Source organism: Perna viridis, chromosome 8 (genome assembly GCF_037379345.1).
Source record: "Perna viridis isolate PV_CMFRI_1.1 ecotype Kerala chromosome 8, ASM3737934v1, whole genome shotgun sequence".
Classification (NCBI taxonomy): domain Eukaryota; kingdom Metazoa; phylum Mollusca; class Bivalvia; order Mytilida; family Mytilidae; genus Perna; species Perna viridis.
In genome coordinates, this window is record NC_142452.1 from 17,509,892 (window position 1) to 17,530,646 (window position 20,755).

A 20,755-nucleotide genomic window follows, 5' to 3' on the forward strand; every position below is an offset into this window, starting at 1 on the left:
TTCGTCTTATTTAAACCTTAATCACTTAAATGGTGTTTCCTCTCGTAAACATTTTCAACAAAATACCAAAAAGCTTTTAATACCAATATATTTTATTGCATTGTTTTACATTAATCGATGAAATTGGCAAGTTTTCAGTTTTAAATTTTTAAGATTTTAATTATAGACAGAGAGTCATGCAGAATTATAACTTTGGGAATTGTAGTGCTTATATTGTCTTTCCAACAAGAATATTTGAGTAGGTAGGATAAACTGGCTTCCTCGCCTGTATGCCCTATCAAACCTTTAAAAATTGAATGGAAAAGCAATTCAATATCTAACCTGATATCAAGCACGGAAGAAAAAGCAAAAATGTAATGACTGACCATCGACATATAAGGACGTAGTATCACGATTATATTTTACTAAATATAACACCTGCGGAAGAGTAATTAGTAGGCTTTGTTCGTTACAAAATGGACAGTCCTCGGAAGTGAATAATGGGATTTTGAATAGAAAAGGCTTTAGGTGAGCTTTCATTCTTACCATGTAGTAAACCGATTTATCGATTGACTTTAGATCATATCAGAGCCGTCATGAGTGCCTCATAATTCAAATATAAGGATCCGTTTCATTTCAAATATATCCACCCCCGCTGTCACAAGTGCGCATGCGACGATTTCGTCATGTATCGTGGTATAGCGTATTTGAACTTTAATAACAGTAACATTTCGGAGATTTTTTAACGTTATGATATGATGGAAATCGTTCAATGAGTAAATTGTTCATGATATATATCTGGAATAATTCATAACAGGCTATTGCATCATTTGATTTAAAACGATTTCTGATGAAAAATTTTGACGCCAATGCCATCGTCAGTATTAGGAACTTTAAAAAGAGTCTGTAGTTTGTTAGAGGTAAGTTTACGAAAAATTGGCTTTCGAGTGCGTCCTATTTAACTTTTAAAGAAAAAGCCTTTGAGATAAAAAAAAAAAAAATCGTATGAATAGTTCTTTGATCTTTAGATTTTGATTTTTTTTTTATTTCTGTACTAATTATCGTCACTCTTTTGAATGGGGTACTTTAAATTGTTTGCGTAATTATTATGTTTTTGAATGCATTTTATTCCAAATTTATCGGAACGATGTATAGACAGAGTGTATAACGTTTAAAACATTAAGGGAAAGAATGTAAATTTCGGAAAACTGTAGGAATGATTATTTGCCGATGTAAATCATTAAGTTGGAGTCAAGTCATTTGATTAAGCTTCGGCAGTGGCTAGCCATAGTATCATATTTTCTATACAATAAAATAAACTTTGGTATGTTTATTTGTTTCAATTTTCAATTAAAGCTTTAGATATTACGAAACGAAAGGTGACCTGCTGAAAGCAGAACTGCTTATCCTTTCGAAAAATGAGTTAATCCCGTTTTAGTGTTGTCGTGCTATTCATTGTTCTGTATGTAATTTATAGTGCTTTTGAGTAATACATTTTGTTCTTTATCTGTTAAATTTTGAAGCATTTGATATTGTTTTTCACGGACTTACGGTCGTTTTTACCTTCACAGTTGCTCCTTTTTCTTTGAAATCACATAAGTCGTGAGAAATGATAAAATGATCATGTGTAAAAACCTTTTGAAAGAAAACAGATTTAGCTTTGCTGCTCTTAAAGGGCATTCATTGAACACCACGCAGGAATTTGCAAATTTCAATATAAGTGGAATTTGAAAGCTTCGATTTAAATCATTACAATAAATAGAGGTATGCCTTTTTCTTCCGATGAAAGTGCTTTCAAATATTTCTTCATTCATTTTTACCATAATCATACAAGCTTCAGCAAAAATGTCAAGTATAAACTTCACAACGGAAAGGGAAAATTAATTGTAATTAAAACTTAAAAAGAGGAATCATTTTCTTACTTAAAATAATTTTAAAAAGAATCTCGGAATATCCTTGCTGAAAAAGGAATCAGGGTCCACCGTTTACGGAGTTGCATGCATATGTAATGAGACAAAGTTTTGCTGAGGTCAAAATTTTGATCATTTTATTAATGTTAAAAATGGGAGAAGAAGTGCTATTCTACTTTAAAACAAATCTAAAATCGACATTGTGTCTGTAAAAGTCATGTAAGAATGTTTTAAGAGCAAATAATGGTATACAAGAGGATACTATTAATGAGATTTCTTCAATTTCCAACACTAAATACACAAATAAGCCGATGAAAAGAGCACAGTAGATGGTTAATTGATAAAATTACTATATTCAGAGTTTCATTCACATCTGAGGCATGTCTACATTGTCAGACTGAATTTAACCTTTGATATTGAAGGTGAGTGGCCAGTTGGGGAAGATAATGGAATAATGAAATAAGGTATCAAGTATCAGTCCCTGTAAGAATAAGGCAGTGGATGAAACATGGTATAAAAAACATCATTTTGATAATGTGATTTGACTATTTTCACGATCAGAATCAGGGAAAACAGACAAGCTTTTCCATATCATGCTGGACCATTGAGTTACAATATCATTGAAATGCACTGAAAATGAACATTTCAAGGGCATATAACTGTCAAAAAACCTCTAACATTCTATAGAAAAATTTCTGAGCAAATCCAATGATGCAGAGATTAAATAGTGTTATTTTCAAATAGAAAAAGTATCGAGTGATATTACATTGCTTTTTGACATGCATTTTTTTCTGATTTTTCCCATTTCCCTTGCTTCTTACACTTAAAATATAACTAATGACTTTGTGTTGTAGCTGACAGAATATATATATATGTGTGTGTGTGTGTGTGTGTGTGTGTGTGTGTGTGTGTGTGTGTGTGTGTGTGCCTAACGAGAAATCTACAGGCAACAAAAATATTTACACGTTACCTTTTTAGGAAGGTGTTCGAATTCAATTGAAATTTATCATCAAAATGAGTGATGAAAAATCTAAAAATGATAAAACGTGGTATTAAATTATCATGTTGTATACTACAATTTTACTTCTGTTGTTTTTAAGTACAATATTTCGATGGGCGCACATTTTTTTTAATTTCGATGACTTTTTGGTTTTACCTTTCATATTGTTTTGTCAGTTGTTACTTTCTGATCTTTTTAGACATTTGCACCACGAAAGCAATATTATAGTGCTATGCAACATACAGGAACTGAGGGTTGGTCTAAATGATACGTGCTCCTTCAATCAAATTTGCAAAATGTCGTTGGTGTGAAATATCATAAGCTTAGATGTCACAGCATGGCCTTTTTTTGTACTGGCATAGTATAGGTAAATCCTCTGGTGTTTTTTTTTTTTTTTTTTTTTTTTTTCCTTTTTATCTAGATTGTACTACGTGTAATTAGAACAACATAGGTATTGTTGAACCAAAATTTTTACCTGTCCTCTTGGCCATACATAACATTTATTTACGTCATTTTGAATAGTGTTCTATAGAGGAAAGTATAAGTCTATTTAGGCTGTCCTCAGTTGTGATATGGTTAAAATCTTGTGAATGTAAGAGTTAAGATTTTCAAGTACATGTGCTGCGTGACAAGAATTACTCCCATTTTCAAAGAATCCATCAAACCAAAAATCTTCGCATATGTCTTCAGGCAAAAATGCAAACATTAGGTTCACTTTAATTCAATGTGTCAATACGAATATCATTGTATGTGCTATACTGCATTTTCTTGCCATATTGAACAAAAAGTGTATCAAATACATTGAGCATATTTAGTGCGCATTTCACAGTACTGTTGACTAATAAGTGTGGAAATGACATATACATATTTTTTTCCGAAATTTGAAATCACATCCAAAGCAAAAGCTTAAATGTTTAAAGAAAAAAGTCTTAGACTTTTATCATTTAGGAATTTGAAAATCGTTGATGCATGTATCAATTTCATTTATTTGGTGTACAAGAAAAATGTGATTGCGTGAGAATTGAAGAAATGTCACAGTCATTTGTCACGAAACACTAATAAATGGGTCTTTAAATTTTTTATCACACGATTCCTCAAGCTCAAGAAAACTGACTCCATTGATTCGTTATTGATCAGTAGCAGATTATAGATTTACCATTTTCTTTTAGAATATTTCTATTAAATAAAAGTAACATTTATGTTTTCTAATATAACATAAAGTTTATATTTACTTATCTTGTTTTTTTTTAATTACTTCTGCATAAGTCAGACATGAGAGTGATCTGGCTGTAGAACTCAACCATGCTTACGTTAATGGATGTCTTCAGTAACTTTCAATATTGGTTTTATCTTTATCAACGTTGTTATTTTCTAGGTACGAACTTTCTTCAATTAAATATATAGACAACTTGTCAATTTCTTGCTACACTTCCATATAAAGTTTTGCAACAATTAATTGTCATGATATTATAAAACTAGGAGTGGATACCTCCCGATATGGAATATGGATTGATAATGATTAATATAAAGGATATTAGTCATTGCTATATGGTATACAAGTCTCGTTCTAGTTTCATTAACTTTACCGCAGTGTTCCGATATATTGAAACCCGAAGACCGATCTGTATTTTGTTGTTTACTGCCAGGTTCCCAAAATTCTGCATTACAATGCAAAATATTTTTGTCTATTGCATTTCGTACCTTTTCAATTTTATTATATAAAATTTGATACTATCATATGATATCTTAACCTTTATCTTTTTATATAAACGTGAGTTTTGGTAACAGTTATTTTATTTTGATCTCTTTATGCGTAGTTTATGAAACCAGTAAATATCTCAACATCTCATTTTCGGGTAATTAACATTTCTAATGTAATTTTAAAATTGATCTTTGCACGGTAATGAAAACAAAATCATGGAATATTATAAGTTTTCATTAGTCGAGTATGAGTAAAGATTTATGACATAGCTTTAATACAGTCGCAAACCGGATCTTACAGCAAATTTCAAAGATTTACGTTAAAATGACTAACGAGAACTTGAATTTTAGCATAAAAAATACGACGTATTAAGTGTTAGTCCATGTTAAAATCCGGCAGTGGGTGAAACATGGTATAAAAACGCTATTTTAAAGGTATAATTTGACTAATTAAACCATTAGAATCGAAAGAAAAGAAAACAAGATTCCAAATCATTTTGGTAAACTGAGTTATTATTTCACTGAAATACACTGCAAATGACATTTGAAGGGTAGTGAACTCTGTCAAAAATTTCAATTTTCAAACATTCTATTGAAAACTTTCTGAGCAAAGATCAAACAATGGTCGTAATTAAAAGAGAAAGCATCCTTCGTGATATTACATTGTCATATTGGTGGGGTTGTGACATGCATGCTTCTGATTTATCCCATTTTGCCTGATTCTTACAAAAAATCCTTACACTTAACCATGAAAAACTACTGCCATAGTAAGCTTAATCATAATCAATCAACGTCATTTATTGTCAAGCAGTAATAAACTAATAGCAAGCATTTACCTACTACCTCATAATAACATACTAAATAAAAAAAAAAATACCAAAACATGTTCTAAAAAGATTATAATCAAGTTATTTTTTTAATTTTAAAATGACATTCTGGTCAAAGATACGGATCAAGGTCGACTGTACATGGTATATTTTAAATTTTTGTTTAACTTTATATTTTAACATAAATTAATTTTTTTCATTTTGAAAATAGGGAACTATGATTCGAACCAAAATCAAAAGAATATATTCCAAGGATAAAAAATAGACAAGAAAAACAGACACACACAACAAAGACATTAAATAAACACAATAACAGGTACAAAAAAAAAACAAAAGTAAAATGAGCATAATGAAAATAATGAATAATATCGTATTGCACAGTGCATGGAATTATTTTATCAATAGTTACATAGGATGCAACGGAGAAAATAAAATCGACATAACACCTTTTTAGTTCTGCAATACTTAAAACGGTACTTAAAACCAGGCTAGAAGGATTTACAAGATAAGACCCAATGGATACGGATATATAAGAATTTGCCACTTACTTATCACTGATGTGAGAATATTAGTATATGCAATATCGATATCACTCTGTTTATACCAATCCTAAAGATATTAATATACTGTAGTGAAGCATGTTAAACGTCCTTCAAACGTCTCTGATAGATCAATGATTTAATCAGACGATTTACCAAGGTTATACAGCAAATTATTTCATTTGAAACCAAATATTTGTAGTCCGGAAATGTACTATTTACATCAGCGTTTTTCATTTATTTTTTATGCTCTCTTCTATACGCTATGTGAACTCTGTATGGATAATAGTTGTGCCTCGATTTATGATAGCGTTAATTGAATGTGTTCATTTGTAAATGGAGTTATCTACTGTCTATAGGCGCACTTCAGAAGTAGACATTGTAAAAGTATTCAAAGGGTTTTGTATGCAGTCCTATAATAGTTCAGTGAATTACGTTTACTCTGCAGTCAATCAGACTGTACGCATTGCCAATATGGCTAAACGCAGTGGTAGTCGTTCGTTTCCTCTCTTTTTAACCTATGCAGACAGGCCTTTCGAAATTCTCGGACATCATCAGAATTAAACTTCTCTTGACAATAGGTTAACGTCGGGAAAAAGCATTAACTTTTTCCCGGCTTCTCTAGATCCTTGAAATTTTTGTGAGGGCTGGCTGCAGTGTATAGAGTGAATTTTGAACCAACCTCAGACGCTGTTTCCAAATTTGATTGCCAATGTGCCGGAGATGTAATATGTCTGACTGCACAAATTGCCAATGTGCCGGAGATGTAATATGTCTGACTGCACAAATTGCCAATGTGCCGGAGAAGTATTATATTGACACCGTCAATGTCAAAACGACCGTTCGTAACAGTCGGATATTCTTATAAACATTTTTTTTCTCAGTAAAAATTCTAAAATTATTATTTACATAAATTTACTAAAATATGATATTAAATATTCCTATTAAGTTTTCTAAGTGTGTTTACTGTAAACTTATCATTGAAATTTAAGAAAAGTGATTACAACATTGGAGCAAGGACGGTTTCTACGTAAACATGCATATAAGAAAAAAAAATGGAATAAAGATTCGGAGGGTATTAAAAAACTGGTAGCATGGACTAGGTGCACCAGTAAGATTAGCGTCCTCTTCCTTTCTAAATGTGATAAATTCTACAATTTTAGAGTATCATTTGGTGCAAAAAAAACAACGTTCGTTGATATGACAGTATTCAGTAGAAAATGGATTGTAATACTGCAATACAAAATAATGCATTTTGCCAGCAAAATATATGAGTTTACTATCAGAAAGTGTTGTTTTCAATTGTCAACTTTCCTTTCATCTGTGGCAACATCCCTCTAGCACATGTGTATGGAGTTTTCATCTGCACCATGAAGACCAATTTTTTTTCTATGTGTCATAGTTTTCCTTTCCTTTCGTCTGCCTCGGACTTGCCCTGTTTTAGCAACCTGGAGGGTTTTTCTAGAAAAGCAGAGGACGCTTACCCTACCGGTGCACCTGGTCCATGCTCCCAGAGTCCGATTTACTTTCGTTACTTTATGTGTTTAATTTTAGCTACTGTATGTTTTTGTTGTGTTTGTCTGTTTTCCATTTTTTTTTGTCCCTGGATTACATTCTTTTGATTTCCGCTCGAATCTTGATTCCCTTGATTACTTTTTCATAGTATTTACAATCGGAATCTTCTCTTTTATTTGACATATATTTTGCAGGCGAATGCACCATTTACGTACAATATGTTTAGGAAAATACATGTAAAAATCAAATCTAAAGTAAAATACATGAAATATGTAATATACGTTTTTTCGTCAAACTAAATATTGAAGAATTTCTATATGTGATACATTATTATCTTTATTCGTAGCACCTCCATAACATCATACTAAATGAATTAGTGGAAATTGTTTCAATAGGATATGTCCAGTCACCCTTTAACATGGCATATAACAAATTCATCAGAAAAATTATGACAACCTTAGTTACTTTATGGTTATTTATGTCTTAATGCCAAGCATCAATCGATAAGTAAGCATTACTCAACAAATTTATCATGCTAAAAAGAAACTAGAACTCAGTTTTTTGTATTTATTTATGTTTTTTCTGAATCATCAAAATACGTTGATAGGTTGATCCTTTCAATTTGTTGCCTACACTACTAGTGACTTTTTTTTTTGGTAAGGAAAAAAATAAAACAAAATATCCTTCTAATGTCCTTTATTAAAAGACGAAAACCCAATCAGTAAATTAAGTAACATGTCTTCATTAAATGGGATTGTCACAGTCAAAGATGAGAAAATCAACATGAAACTTAAACACAATTTTCATTTGTCAATTTTTCATTAGTACTTCGATTTTGTTCTTTTAATGCAGTTTGTGTAGTAGTGTTGTAGTAAGCTGTCAATTATCGTTTTATCTATTTAGATATCTCGTTCTGTCATACGACATGTAAGTTTTTACCCAAGTGACTAAACGACTTATATATACTTGTAATTGTCTAGCCTGAGAATGACAAAATTTATTTTGACGAATGATGACTAAATTGGTAAAATATCACAAGTTAGATCACAAATATAGACAGGCTAAATAATTCATTTTCTTCTCACTTTTGATTGATATGAATGCATATGACATGCAAAAAACTTCAATGTAGTTGATGCATGCCTAAATAAGTAAATAGTAAAATAAACAAAAAAAATTGTAATCTGAAAGCAAACCATGTAAATTTAAATGAACTATGTACTCGATGCGTTATTAAAAATCAGAAATAAACACACACACAATGCATTAATTGTCCTGTCAACTGCAGTTTCAATTGACCAATAGTGGTTTGTATATATAAGCACTATAACTAAAGAGGGGATTGAAAACATGTGTCATGTATTTAATAATCATACTTCCGAAAACAAAAATTATTCTTTCTAAATTTGGCGTTTATATATGTTTATTCAATAAAAGGTAACTAAACAGTTATCAACTCAACATGGATTCATTCAATTAAATTGAATCTAAATATATCTGTATAATGTAACCCCCTTTCAAGATTTGCATGTCAAAATAGAATTGTATTGTGAAAGTTATAGTCATTTTCTACAAAATTCACTTCTGTTTTTAAAACAACAACAGAAATTGTATCTGATAAGACAGCAAATGTAAAGGTCTAGATTCCATCAATTTGACAGTTTCTACATTTCCATTGTTATTATTATTTATTTATAGGCATGAATCACAAACATGTTTTGTCATGTTTTTGAATTGTTCCCGTAAAGCAAATTGCCTTATTTGATAATAAGATTTTCTACAGATCGTAAGCATAAGCAAAAGACGATTTGAATGTTGGCCTTATTTCTTTATTTGTTTGGAGCGTAATAACATATTTGCTTGGTTTTGATACGATGACATGCAAAGGGATATTTTTACAAAATGTTGATGAACACTCCTGTTTAGAATCCTAGAGCTCGTGCAATATATATATATATATAGAAGGGTCTGAAAAATTCCCAACGATGTTAGAACTGTCAAATTTGCCAAGGAAATTTCTGGTCGTTCTCTCCGCGGGACTCGTACCGCTGTGACATCTATGGCAACACCGCCTGCACTAAGTCCAGCGCCCTAGACCACTCGGCCAGCTAGGCTATATTAAAATATAGTTTTCGCTGGCCGGGTCATTCCTCCTCGTAGGATTAATATATATATATAAACATCGTTATCACATTTTTTTCAATTTTCTGACATAAAAGCATAAAGACCTACGAATTGGTACTCCTAGATACAAATACAAAGTTCTTGGTGGAGATTCGTCGTACTTTGAGCAATTATGATAGTTGATCTGGTCCAAAAGAAGGACCATCATTTAGCCAAATTTCTTGAACTCATTTTTCGCTATATAGATGATATTGTGTCTTTCCTAGTTTCGAGAATTTTTCAAGCAAAAAAACTTAAAGGACACTACAAGCACTATGAAGTCAGCCTCACATTTTGATATACACTCAGCGATCGATCGAAAAGAAAATTTATAACCAGTCTACACGAACAGCACGTTGACTGTTTATTCCACTATGCCAACTTTCTTTTTATCTGTGGCAACGCTGTGCCTGCGTATGGTATTTTCTTATCACAACTCATACGTTATGCCCGAGCATGCCATAACTACACGGATATTTTTTACCGTCTTAGAATCTTATAATTTGGCTTCTGGAACAGGGTTATTTTGCTACATTATTGAAGTCAGTATAGAAGTCTTATGGTCGTCAACATTAACTTGTGGACCGTTTTTGTGTATCTATCGGCATTACGAAAATCGATTGGCCATATTTTACCTTTTCTCTTTCGTCTAACCCAGACGTGACATTTTCTTAGCAAATCGGCTGGTGTTTCTAGAAAAGCAGACGCCGCTTACCCTACCAGTGCACCGGTCCATGCTCCAAGTTTTAGTGGATTCTGGGTTGCTCGTGTACTTTTTTTTTCTTTGTAGGTGTTTTTTTTTTTTTTTTGTATGTCTGTCTACACTCTAGGTCTTATCCCTGGAATATCTTCTTTTGTTTTCCGTTCGAATATTGATTCCGTTGCATGATTTCTCTCATGTTTAAAGTGTTTTGTAACCAATCTCATGAACAATGTTATTCATATAAGTTAATTTCTTTTGACATCAGATTGTATAGCATGACATCTTATTGTTTGTCTTATGTAGTCTTTTCATTTTAAAACTGTCCGCTTTGTATTATCTTTTAAAGACAATATCGTGAGTATATGAGTTAATCGTATCTATTGAAATATCGAAAATCTTTAAGCATTCGTTTGTCGGACGTCAAATAAAAATACTTGTTTGATTACGAATTGAAAATACAGTTTTTTTACAGTACCTACTGGTTTTAAAATCCATAAATGGATTAAATTCATCACAAACAAACCTACCCTTTAACGCTTAATCATATTGTCCAAAGTAGTCTGTATAATATAGTTTATGATTTAGCTCGTTATTTACTCTCAGTTGTAAGATGATAAGAATCTTCTTAAATAAAGATTAAAACAATAATTTTGTGTAAATATGAAAGAATACATAACAAATATGACTTGTAATATTTTCTACTACATGTAGTTTTACCATTAGAATTATAATTGAAACAAATTGTGTGAATACTAATTATACTGTACTAACTGCATGTACAAATTGAGCATCAGAATGACTATGTTGAAGGCAATAATGAGTAGTCGGATGGCCAGCCATAATCATTTCCTAGTTGTGTATCCTAAAATGATAAATTAAACGCACTTTGAAGAATATTAGGCTATAAGAATAAATTTAGACTGCAGACCAAAGTAAGCGGAGAAAGACATTCGCCATTTACTCAAATTATTTCATTTTTATATATCGTTTAAAATGGACTCAACTAAGCCGCTCCGGATGGCGAAATTTTCGTAAAGTCTATTAGCCCATTTTCCAAATGCAGCCAATATGAAGCTATTGTTTCAAATTAAATCCTTATTTTAATTGTCTGTCTCTGATTCTTTTTGCAACTTCTTAATTATGTATGAAATGTGTTTGGCTGGAGGTAAAGCAAATATCATTTAATTAATAGCTTGAAAAAATTAGGTATCATATTTCACTACCAAACAAATTCTTAAAAATGTGACAATACACTTAACTACAGGGACTTAGTCAGTACACAAATATTTTTTTTCAGCCAATGAAGCAAATTCTTTGCTAAAAAGGCTTGCAATTTGCAAATAAATGCATACATTGAATGAAATCAAATGGAATGAAGTGGCATTCTTGATATTTCCATTATTGAAAATTTGAATATGCGACAATTTATCAAGAAGATAAGATCATTTTAAAATCCTGTTACCTATTCGTTTTCATCTGTGTTGAATAGACCGTTGCCTTTCAGTTGAAATCAGTTATACTGTGATCCGACAAAAATGGTTGTTGTCAAAAACAAGTGATTAAATTAATACATTTATGAATCCCGAATGTTCTACGTTATCCGCGAATAACTTTATAAAGGCACTTTGTGGGTAAAAAAAAACTCTATTTAGTTATTGTTAATGTCAAGTGACAAATGTTGACTGTTTAATTATGTGATGGCAGATCGCTACAACATATAAAGCGCTACAGTTTATCAATAAATGAACAAATATCAAGCAGACATCAGTCTTGTTCAAGATTTGTCAAATTCCGGACATTGTAAATCTGATTACTTTTTGTAACCTCAGTCTTACAAGCATGGTTAACACGCCAGGTATCATAAATCTGATATTACATTATTCACTCCAGTGATGCGTTATCCAGTGTTACTACTTTCCTGACAGCAATGACTGTAATAAAAACAGTTATATAGTCCCAATAGTATTGAAATTTCTGTTTAATATTCAAAGTTTAACAGTCATATATGAGAATTATCACTGTCAAGGTATTATTGAGCAATTGTATAAATATTTCATATTACATTTCAATCGAGTAAAAGTTTAATCATTTTTTTTAAATCAATCAATACTAACGCCTTCACTGAAAGACACGTCGTTCATAAAAAACATTATTCCATAACATTTCACTGCGTACATCAATATAACGACAAATATCTAATCAGGCGTAAATTTCACAAAAAGTCGTAAGTGTAAATTTGATCATAAGAAAGACGTCACAACATAAAATAACATTGTTACGTCATAACTTGCGACCCATTTTACACTTACGACTTTTTGTAAAATTGACCACTGTAGTCCTGAAAATTAGTTGACATGACAGGAAAAAAACGAATATTCAAATGATCTTGCACTCATGCTGTTTAAAAAGTCACGAGTTACAAAGACAGACTCCTGGATGTTATATAATGAAATGAGAGTTGTAGACAACATTGGAAGATGAGTGCTGCTTAAAATCAATACAGTTTTGTCATCTTTGATAAGGTATTCACTAAGACTATAATGGATAAATTCAAAAGAATAGAAAATTGAATTGCTCTTGATGAGATTGGTCAGAAAACAAGGAGATGGGCGATCACATCACAAAAATTTTAGTTGAAAATATGGAAGGACTAACTGTTTTCCATTAATTTCATTTAGCACAAGAGCGTCATACCAAATTTAGATTTGAAAATTGATAACAAAATGAAATCAAAACAAACAGAAAACAAATACGCAGAACTCTAGACCATTTCTGACTTTACCTATCATTAAATTAAACATTTAGGTTCTATCATAACCTGAAAGAGTAATCAAGGGAACCAAGGTTATAGCGGTAAACCGGACATGGAAAACAGACAAATACAACAAAGAACATAAAGTAACTAAAATCATACATACAAAGTAACGAAAGTAAATGAGCAACTCGGAATCCACTTAAAACTGGGAGCATGGACCAGGTGCACCGGTAGGGTAAGCGTCCTATGTTTTTCTAGAAAAACCCGCCGAGTTGCTCATAAAAAGTCAAGTCCGGGATAGACAAACGAGGAAAGGAAAACTATGACCCGTTGAATAAATCAGTTTTCATGGTGCTGATGGATACACCATAACGATCCACGAGTTCATGATGACGACCATAAAACTTCTGAAAGCACTAAAAACTGACATTTTTACGATAAAAATTACTTATCATCAACATTAAATCCCCACCTTTTAAATTTTGTTCCCTTTGTGGTCACTTTAAATTTACTAATTGACCTATCGATAATGGCGGTGACATAAAATGAAGAAATGATATGTTTAAATTGATTATGGCAATTCAGATTCATTTATCATGATGGAACGATTATTTACGACAACAAATTTGATATAGGTAAAAGAAATTTACTCCCTGATGAACAAGATGGCGCCCATGCCCTCTACTTGTTAAATATGACTGCGTATGTAGTAATCTACATCTTCAATTCACGACGCCAATTGTCTTGATAGTTGTCTGTTTCTTGGTATAAACGCTAATTGAAAATTTGGTTAATCATGATTACCCTTCCGGAGCACTTGGTGTCACTCCCAAATTTTTTGTGGGAGGTCATACTGTTAGCTATTAGTTTCATGGGTGACATCTTGTTCCATTATCTTCAGTTTTTTATGGTTTATCTTTTTTATTCAGTTCACTACATTGTGTGTGTAGACCGTCTCTATTTCATGTGTTCACGTTAAGATCATGTTTTGGAATATTGACGTATTTGAATCATCCCACTGCTAACGCTTCGGTATTTTTTTCCGATATTTACTATTGTAATGCACAAACAGTGAATGATGTTGATACTGAAGATAAACGATTATTTTACTGATCACATGAAGGGTTCATTTTCTCAATTTTTAAAATCTTTTTTCAATTTCAGTTTCTCGTTTTTGTTTTTGCAAACCACTTTATTCATTTTTAAATGCACACAACATCTATTTGGTTTGTGAATTTTCCGTGATTCTGTCAGTGTTGAAATAAAAATTGTTCAAGGTAAACGCAAACAACACCACGTGTTTTGTAAAAAAAGTTTACTTAAAACCGATACAAATTGAAAAAAAAATATATTTCTCTCAGAACCTTCTATAATGAAATATAAAATCTTAGTTACCAAGAAACTTATTAATTACCGGATTTTACGGACATGACGGACATGACGTACCAATGTGGCCAGTGATACGTCATGACCAGGTGTAAAATATCACTTCAAATATGTCATTAGGTATAAACAAACTGCAAAAAATAATCAACGGTTTTCTCGATAAAGTTATAATTTTAAAGGAATTTTCAAAAATATGTTGGGAATATGTGATCTTTCACTATTTATTCAATAGTGCCATTTTTACGGAAAAGCGCTCGTGTTCTGTTTCAACCCGTGAAATCTCGCACAGCTAAAAATAGGAATTTTAATGTCTTTTTAGTGAGAAAAAACTCTCCCTACGCAGTAACGGAGTTAACATCTCATAAATGAGAAATGACAAAATAATATGTTTTTCCGTTTTACAAAGCGCCTAATCATGGGTTTCCTTTTTATTCGATTTTTTAAATTGCTTTCTTTAAATTTTTATCACTGTAAAACTTACCTGTCAGAAAACAATCATGTTTCATTCAATAAGGTGATTATTATCATATTTATGACAGTTCCGTTATGAAAAACTAACACATTAGGAATCGCAGTACCTTAAAATGCATTACTGTTCAATTAACGTGCAAGTTGTGATAAAAAGAAATTGTCAATGTACTGTTAACTATTTTATTCCACCACTCCTAACTCAGATGTCAATCTATTCAACTTTTATATGAAGTGTGTAAATGATTATATAACACATGGCAATTTTACTGAGTCAATCTTGAGGGGCAAATTTTTAACTTATTATAAGATTGAAACTGATATTATTCTAGTTTTGCAGTACTTCGCAAATCACAGAAAAGGTGACAAAAGGATTTGTTGTTGTTGAACTTTAAGAATTGGATATGTTGCGATAATCATGTACAATTGATTTATCCTGCTAATACATATCTTGAGTGGAATTGAATACCTTTGAGATACATTTTTATAACCATATGGGACAATAAGCAGTTACTTTTCTCATGTTTAGAATGAAGTAAAAAATAGGAGACTAGGTATAGAGGCTCCACCTGAAATTGAAAAATCTCTTTATTTAACATCTCTATTGGATGTCTTCAAAATCTTAATTATTTTCTATAATCTTCAATTTCAAGTGATCTGATTGGTCGAAATTTGAGTTTAGGAACTCCATTTCAGATTTTTTATTAAATCGGGCACTGAACATGAAAGGAGCTTGACAATGACTGACATATGATTAATTTTAAACTTTTCAGAATTGATTTTCCCTATAGAAAAGCAAAATCAAATTCATTTGTTAATGGGTGAAAACTGATTATCGCAAAATGTGAATTACAATTTCATATTGTTAGAGCTGTTACAAACATTCCACTGTAAAAAAATGTTAAAGCTTTGTGTTAAAAAAAATCAGTCATGCTCTTTGTTTACGTTACTCTATATCGGAAATGTGAGAAAAGTACTTTAGTGGAGCCGATAAAGGCTATGAGCAGAACTTTACCTAAATGTTTCGAAGTCATTTATTTCATTATTTTATTTGAAATGATGGCTGATCTGATCCGAAAGAAAGAATATCGTTTAGCTAGACCCTTTAATCTCAGTTTCCACTACAGAAGTTTTATGGTCGTCATCATGAACCAGTGGATCGTTATGGTGTATCCATCTGCACCATGAAAACTGATTTATTCAACATGTCATGGTTTTCCTCTTCCTCTACCTCGGTTTTGACTTTTTATGAGCAACTTGGCGGGTGTTTCTAGAAAAGCAGAGGACGCTTATCCTACCGGTGCACCTAGTCCATGCTCCTAGTTTTTAGTGGAGTCCGAGTTGCTTATTTGCTTTTGTTACTTTGTATGTGTGATTTTAGTTACTTCATGTTCTTTGTTGTGTTTGTCTGTTTTCCATGTCTGGTCTTTGTCCCTGGGTTACATTCTTTTGATTACCACTATAACCTTGGTTCCCTTGATTATTCATTGACTATATGTACATTCGTTTTTATTCTTTCAGGAAAAGGATGTGTTTTTGTTCTTTCTTTTATAACTGAGATGGAAATATGCATTAGCAATGATGATGGCTGTTTAATTAAGTGAAATTTGTGCTTAAATGTAATAAGAAAAGCCTTGATATTAAAGTATTTAAGAAGGATTCTGATTTAGCTATACAGAATTTGATGAATGAGAAAGGATCGAGGTCTGGTTAAGTTTGGATGTCAATTTCAGTGGCAAAACTGTTTATGACCTATAACATACATTCATACAACGCTGACCTAATATCAATTCAATAAAGCTATTAATTCCATTAAGACATCGGTATCGTTTTTACATATTGATAGTAGACAATTCATAGGGCGACTGTCTATACATTAATTCTACATTATCTATATATCATTTAATTGCATTAGCCACACATCGTTTGTAAAGAGCAAGTCACTTAAAAGGAGTGAATTCTGAATTAATTAGTGAAACGGGAACATTTAAAACTAAAGTCTTACTCAACATTGTCATTTTAAAACACTCTCAAAGGCGTTGTTAATTCAGTCAGCTAATTTACCCATAATGACACAGATCAAATTGTAAATAATTTAGCAGAAAGACCAACTCTCTATCGTAATTTGTTTGTATCATTAAAATAAATTATAACATATCCGAATTCAATGAATATATTAAGACTTGAACAACATTTACGTAAAACAACAGCATGTTGAATGTAATATTATTGTTCGTTCATGATGAGAATATTACAATTGGTAATAATTAATAATGCGTTCAATTTCATATTACATTCACCATCATTTAAAATAAAATTATACAGAGAATATACCGAGGAAAAATTTTGTAAGACTGAGACCTTCAGGTAAGAGATCAAATGCAAGTCTTCTTGATCTATGTACTGATGTATGGTTTTGCGTACTAAAGACATTAAGGGTAATCTTGAAAATACACAATTTCCTTACGGGAATTCAGATATGAACTTTTTTCACATTTAAATTCATACTTTTATTGCTTGTTAATGTACATCGTAAAAGATTTACTTCGCTTATATCACTCGTATGTTTACATAATACAATACCCTTCTCAATTATACGTGTGTAAAATTGTCTTGGACTACATGCACTGGTGATCTATAGTAATGCATGACTACGAGATACAATAAAAAGCCCTACACAGTATCATCTTGCCTGAATGGAACTCTCCTATAGGTGTTGCCACTGTGAAAGACTCATTCGTATTCATAAACCTTTAACATAGAAATGAATAGTTTACGTTACATTATCTATCCATCTTTGTATTAGTCCTTCAAAGCCAGAAACTAACTATGATCATTCATTTTCAGATATGCAACAGTGTATATTGGTATATCTGAGCTGCTTAATCATATCGTTAATCGGAATAACCTCATCTTTCTATATACGTCCAATGAAGATCACAGAAGATGATATAGATTTAGATTTAAGATTAATATTAAGAGGTAAGTTATTGTGTAAATCAGTTAATAAAAAAAAAATCATTTATTTTTGTGAATACTAAGTCATATTTATTGTATATCAATTGTTGAGATATTTTGAGAGGGAGATTTCGTGTTTTTATTTTTATATGTTTGTTTATTTTGTTTTGTTTTGTTTAGTATTTCTTATTTTCCATTCTTAACTCCTATTTGGATGGTCGGATTGGTTTCGATGGAGGTATGTAATGTTTTCTTTTATGAATAATAATTTAGTAAACAATAGCCTCATTTAAACAGTAAAAATGAACTAAATACATGTAGTTACATTAACTGTAAAATACGCATTTCTCATTGGACAATTGGCTTTACACGTAATGTGTCATGAGTCCGAGTTGCTCATTTGCGTTTGTTACTTTGTAAGTATGGTTTTGGTTGCTTTGTGTTCTTTGTTGTGTGTGTCTGTTTTCCATGTCTGGTCTTTGTCCCTGGATTGCATTCTTTTGGTTGCCGCTATAACTTTGTTCCCTTGATTACTCGTCCACAATTAAGTGGACTTCTTTTATTAATCACTGTTTATTTTCTATCTATATTTAAGTAGTACTCCAGCTAAGAATCATGCAAATCTGTTATATGTGATACATTCCCAAAAAAGGCCATCCATTTTTATTTTATTTTTTTTTATTAAGTTGCTTCATAGTCTAATTGATGAAATGTATAATCATTCATTCCAATCTGTCTGCTCTCAGAAGATAATTCACATTAAATTTCCAATGGTTTCTACTGTATTTTGTGTCATTTACAGAGTTATCCCTTTTTTCAAATTCTACAGTACATTCTATATAATTCATAAGTTATATGAAAAACCACATATAATTTCTGTTTAGAATAACGTTTTAAACAAGAAAATCAAAAATAAAAATATGCAGGCTTTTTAACCTTGAATTACATTTTGCATGTTTCTGAGCTGGAGTACTACTTAAAATATTATACAAATAAGGTCAGAGAAACAACCAAAATGTTATCATTAGAATTGAATGTTTCGGTGATATTTCAACGGCGTGTAAAAGCGTCCACCGGTCGATATATTTAGACTTCAAGGAGGTAGACCTAGGATAAGGGACATAACTCATGAAATCAGTGATATGTTTGCATCATACTCAATTTCACCAAAGCCTCTCAAGCTTTCATTTGAAGCTGAATAAAATGAATCCAAGTTAATTAGATGCTTACATAAGATTGTTGTAAAATGTTGAATACAAACGTTCCAATGATTTTTAAGAGTTGTGTCCCTTCCCTAGGTCTATCTCCTGAAGCGCTAGTATGCTTCATTGGAAATGTGCTACGGTCAACGATATTTCATGATGATGCAACATTAAAAATAAAACTTTCAACTCTTGAATAAAAGGACAAAAATATAGGCCCAAATTTTCGTCAGAGGCAAAACGTGAAAAGAGGAGACTACAGAGAAAAGGTGTAATGTTGAATTGTATACTTCTATTTTTATTTTGTTTTGGTATTTACCTTCTGCAAACACAGTTTATTTGTTTCATTTTCAGTTTTCATATTCATTTTATTTTTATTTTTCATTCAAAACTATTGACGTGTCGCTTTTAATAGCACACTTTCTTCCAAAGCTTTAATACAATGCGCGTAATGAAGTTAAACGTATCATATATCATACGATTTCAATTTAAGCAGAAGACGAATAAAACCCACCTTCCTGATAAGTAACATGATCTTAATGGGTATTCTCTCAGCGATGCTAATGTATACATTTAGAAACATTTTGTTGACAGTGCAAGCATGTATTGATTTAAAGTGTCTTTTCAATGATACAATTGATAAATTAATCCAAATTTTATAACGAAAGTATCCTTAAATGTATTTTAGTGACATAATATCCCCTTTTCATTGTAAGGTTTTTTTTTTAATCCTCTTAATACTAACTTCAAGTGTGAAACAGAAAATATGCATAGTGAAATATTGTTTTGGTGACAAAGTGAAAAAGTAACATTAAGAAATATATAGGCACCTAGAAAACAATTCAAGGTCCCTTAAACAGATACTTCAATATTATCACATTGATGACAGTTTTGTTCAGTTAAATTTTTGATGAAGATTTAAATTGACAATCGATTATTGATTCTTAAAACAACAGGCCTGCTTTTATAATGATTTGTTTTACTTATATTTGTATCTTAGGGTACACCATATGTGGTATTTTCAGTGTATTATGCATTCTTTTTTATTTCCTCGCCACGAAATTGACACTCCTCTTTTTTTCAAAATTAGACTCCTTAACAATAAAAATTGTTTGGTTTTATCTTTAACTGCCCTCTTTTTGCATTATATTTCTGAGGACTTGTATCTAAAAGTACTCATTGTTAGACTTGTAGCATCAATAATTATTTGTGTTGTGTAGAATAGAAAAAAAACTGCGACTAAGGAACAATTATTTATTTTGTAATATTTTTCAAATTATACTTGTTTAAGATCTAATTCTCAGATATTAGTTCATTTTCTATCAATGATAGATATCTCTAGAATTTATTATTTATTGAAAGGTTCAAATATAATTGCTTATTGCATCATTATCTTTGAATGACATACGTATACCCAACTTAGTTATTCATTCTTATAAATAATAGAAATAAATGCCTTTATGTCTATTATATAATTCTCGTTTGTTTTGAATGATATATCAGATAATTATAACCAGGTGGGCAAGGATGACGGCATATCCTTTTAAAAAGGAGCAAAAATCACAATGGAAAATCATAATATTTGCAAAATTGAAAGCGTATTTATTGCAGAATAAAATAGAGTAACTTATGAATGAATTGTCCTTTAT

At 31.2% G+C, this 20,755-nt stretch overlaps 1 protein-coding gene across 3 annotated transcripts in view; it reads left to right on the plus strand.

Moving 5' to 3' along the window:
• The first annotated feature begins 375 nt into the window (after window positions 1-375).
• The window catches only part of LOC148609578 (uncharacterized), a 33,747-nt gene continuing 13,367 nt past the window's right edge, over window positions 376-20,755 (plus strand). The window contains exons 1-2 of one of the 3 annotated variants that reach the window (XM_088541014.1): window positions 376-507; window positions 17,794-17,928. In XM_088541014.1, the coding sequence (XP_088397140.1) occupies window positions 17,796-17,928 (133 nt within the window). In that variant the 5' untranslated portion in view covers window positions 376-507; window positions 17,794-17,795. Of the gene's footprint in view, window positions 900-17,246; window positions 17,314-17,793; window positions 17,929-20,755 lie in introns of those variants that run through there. The other 2 variants (XM_088541013.1, XM_088541015.1) reach the window with 2 other exon arrangements.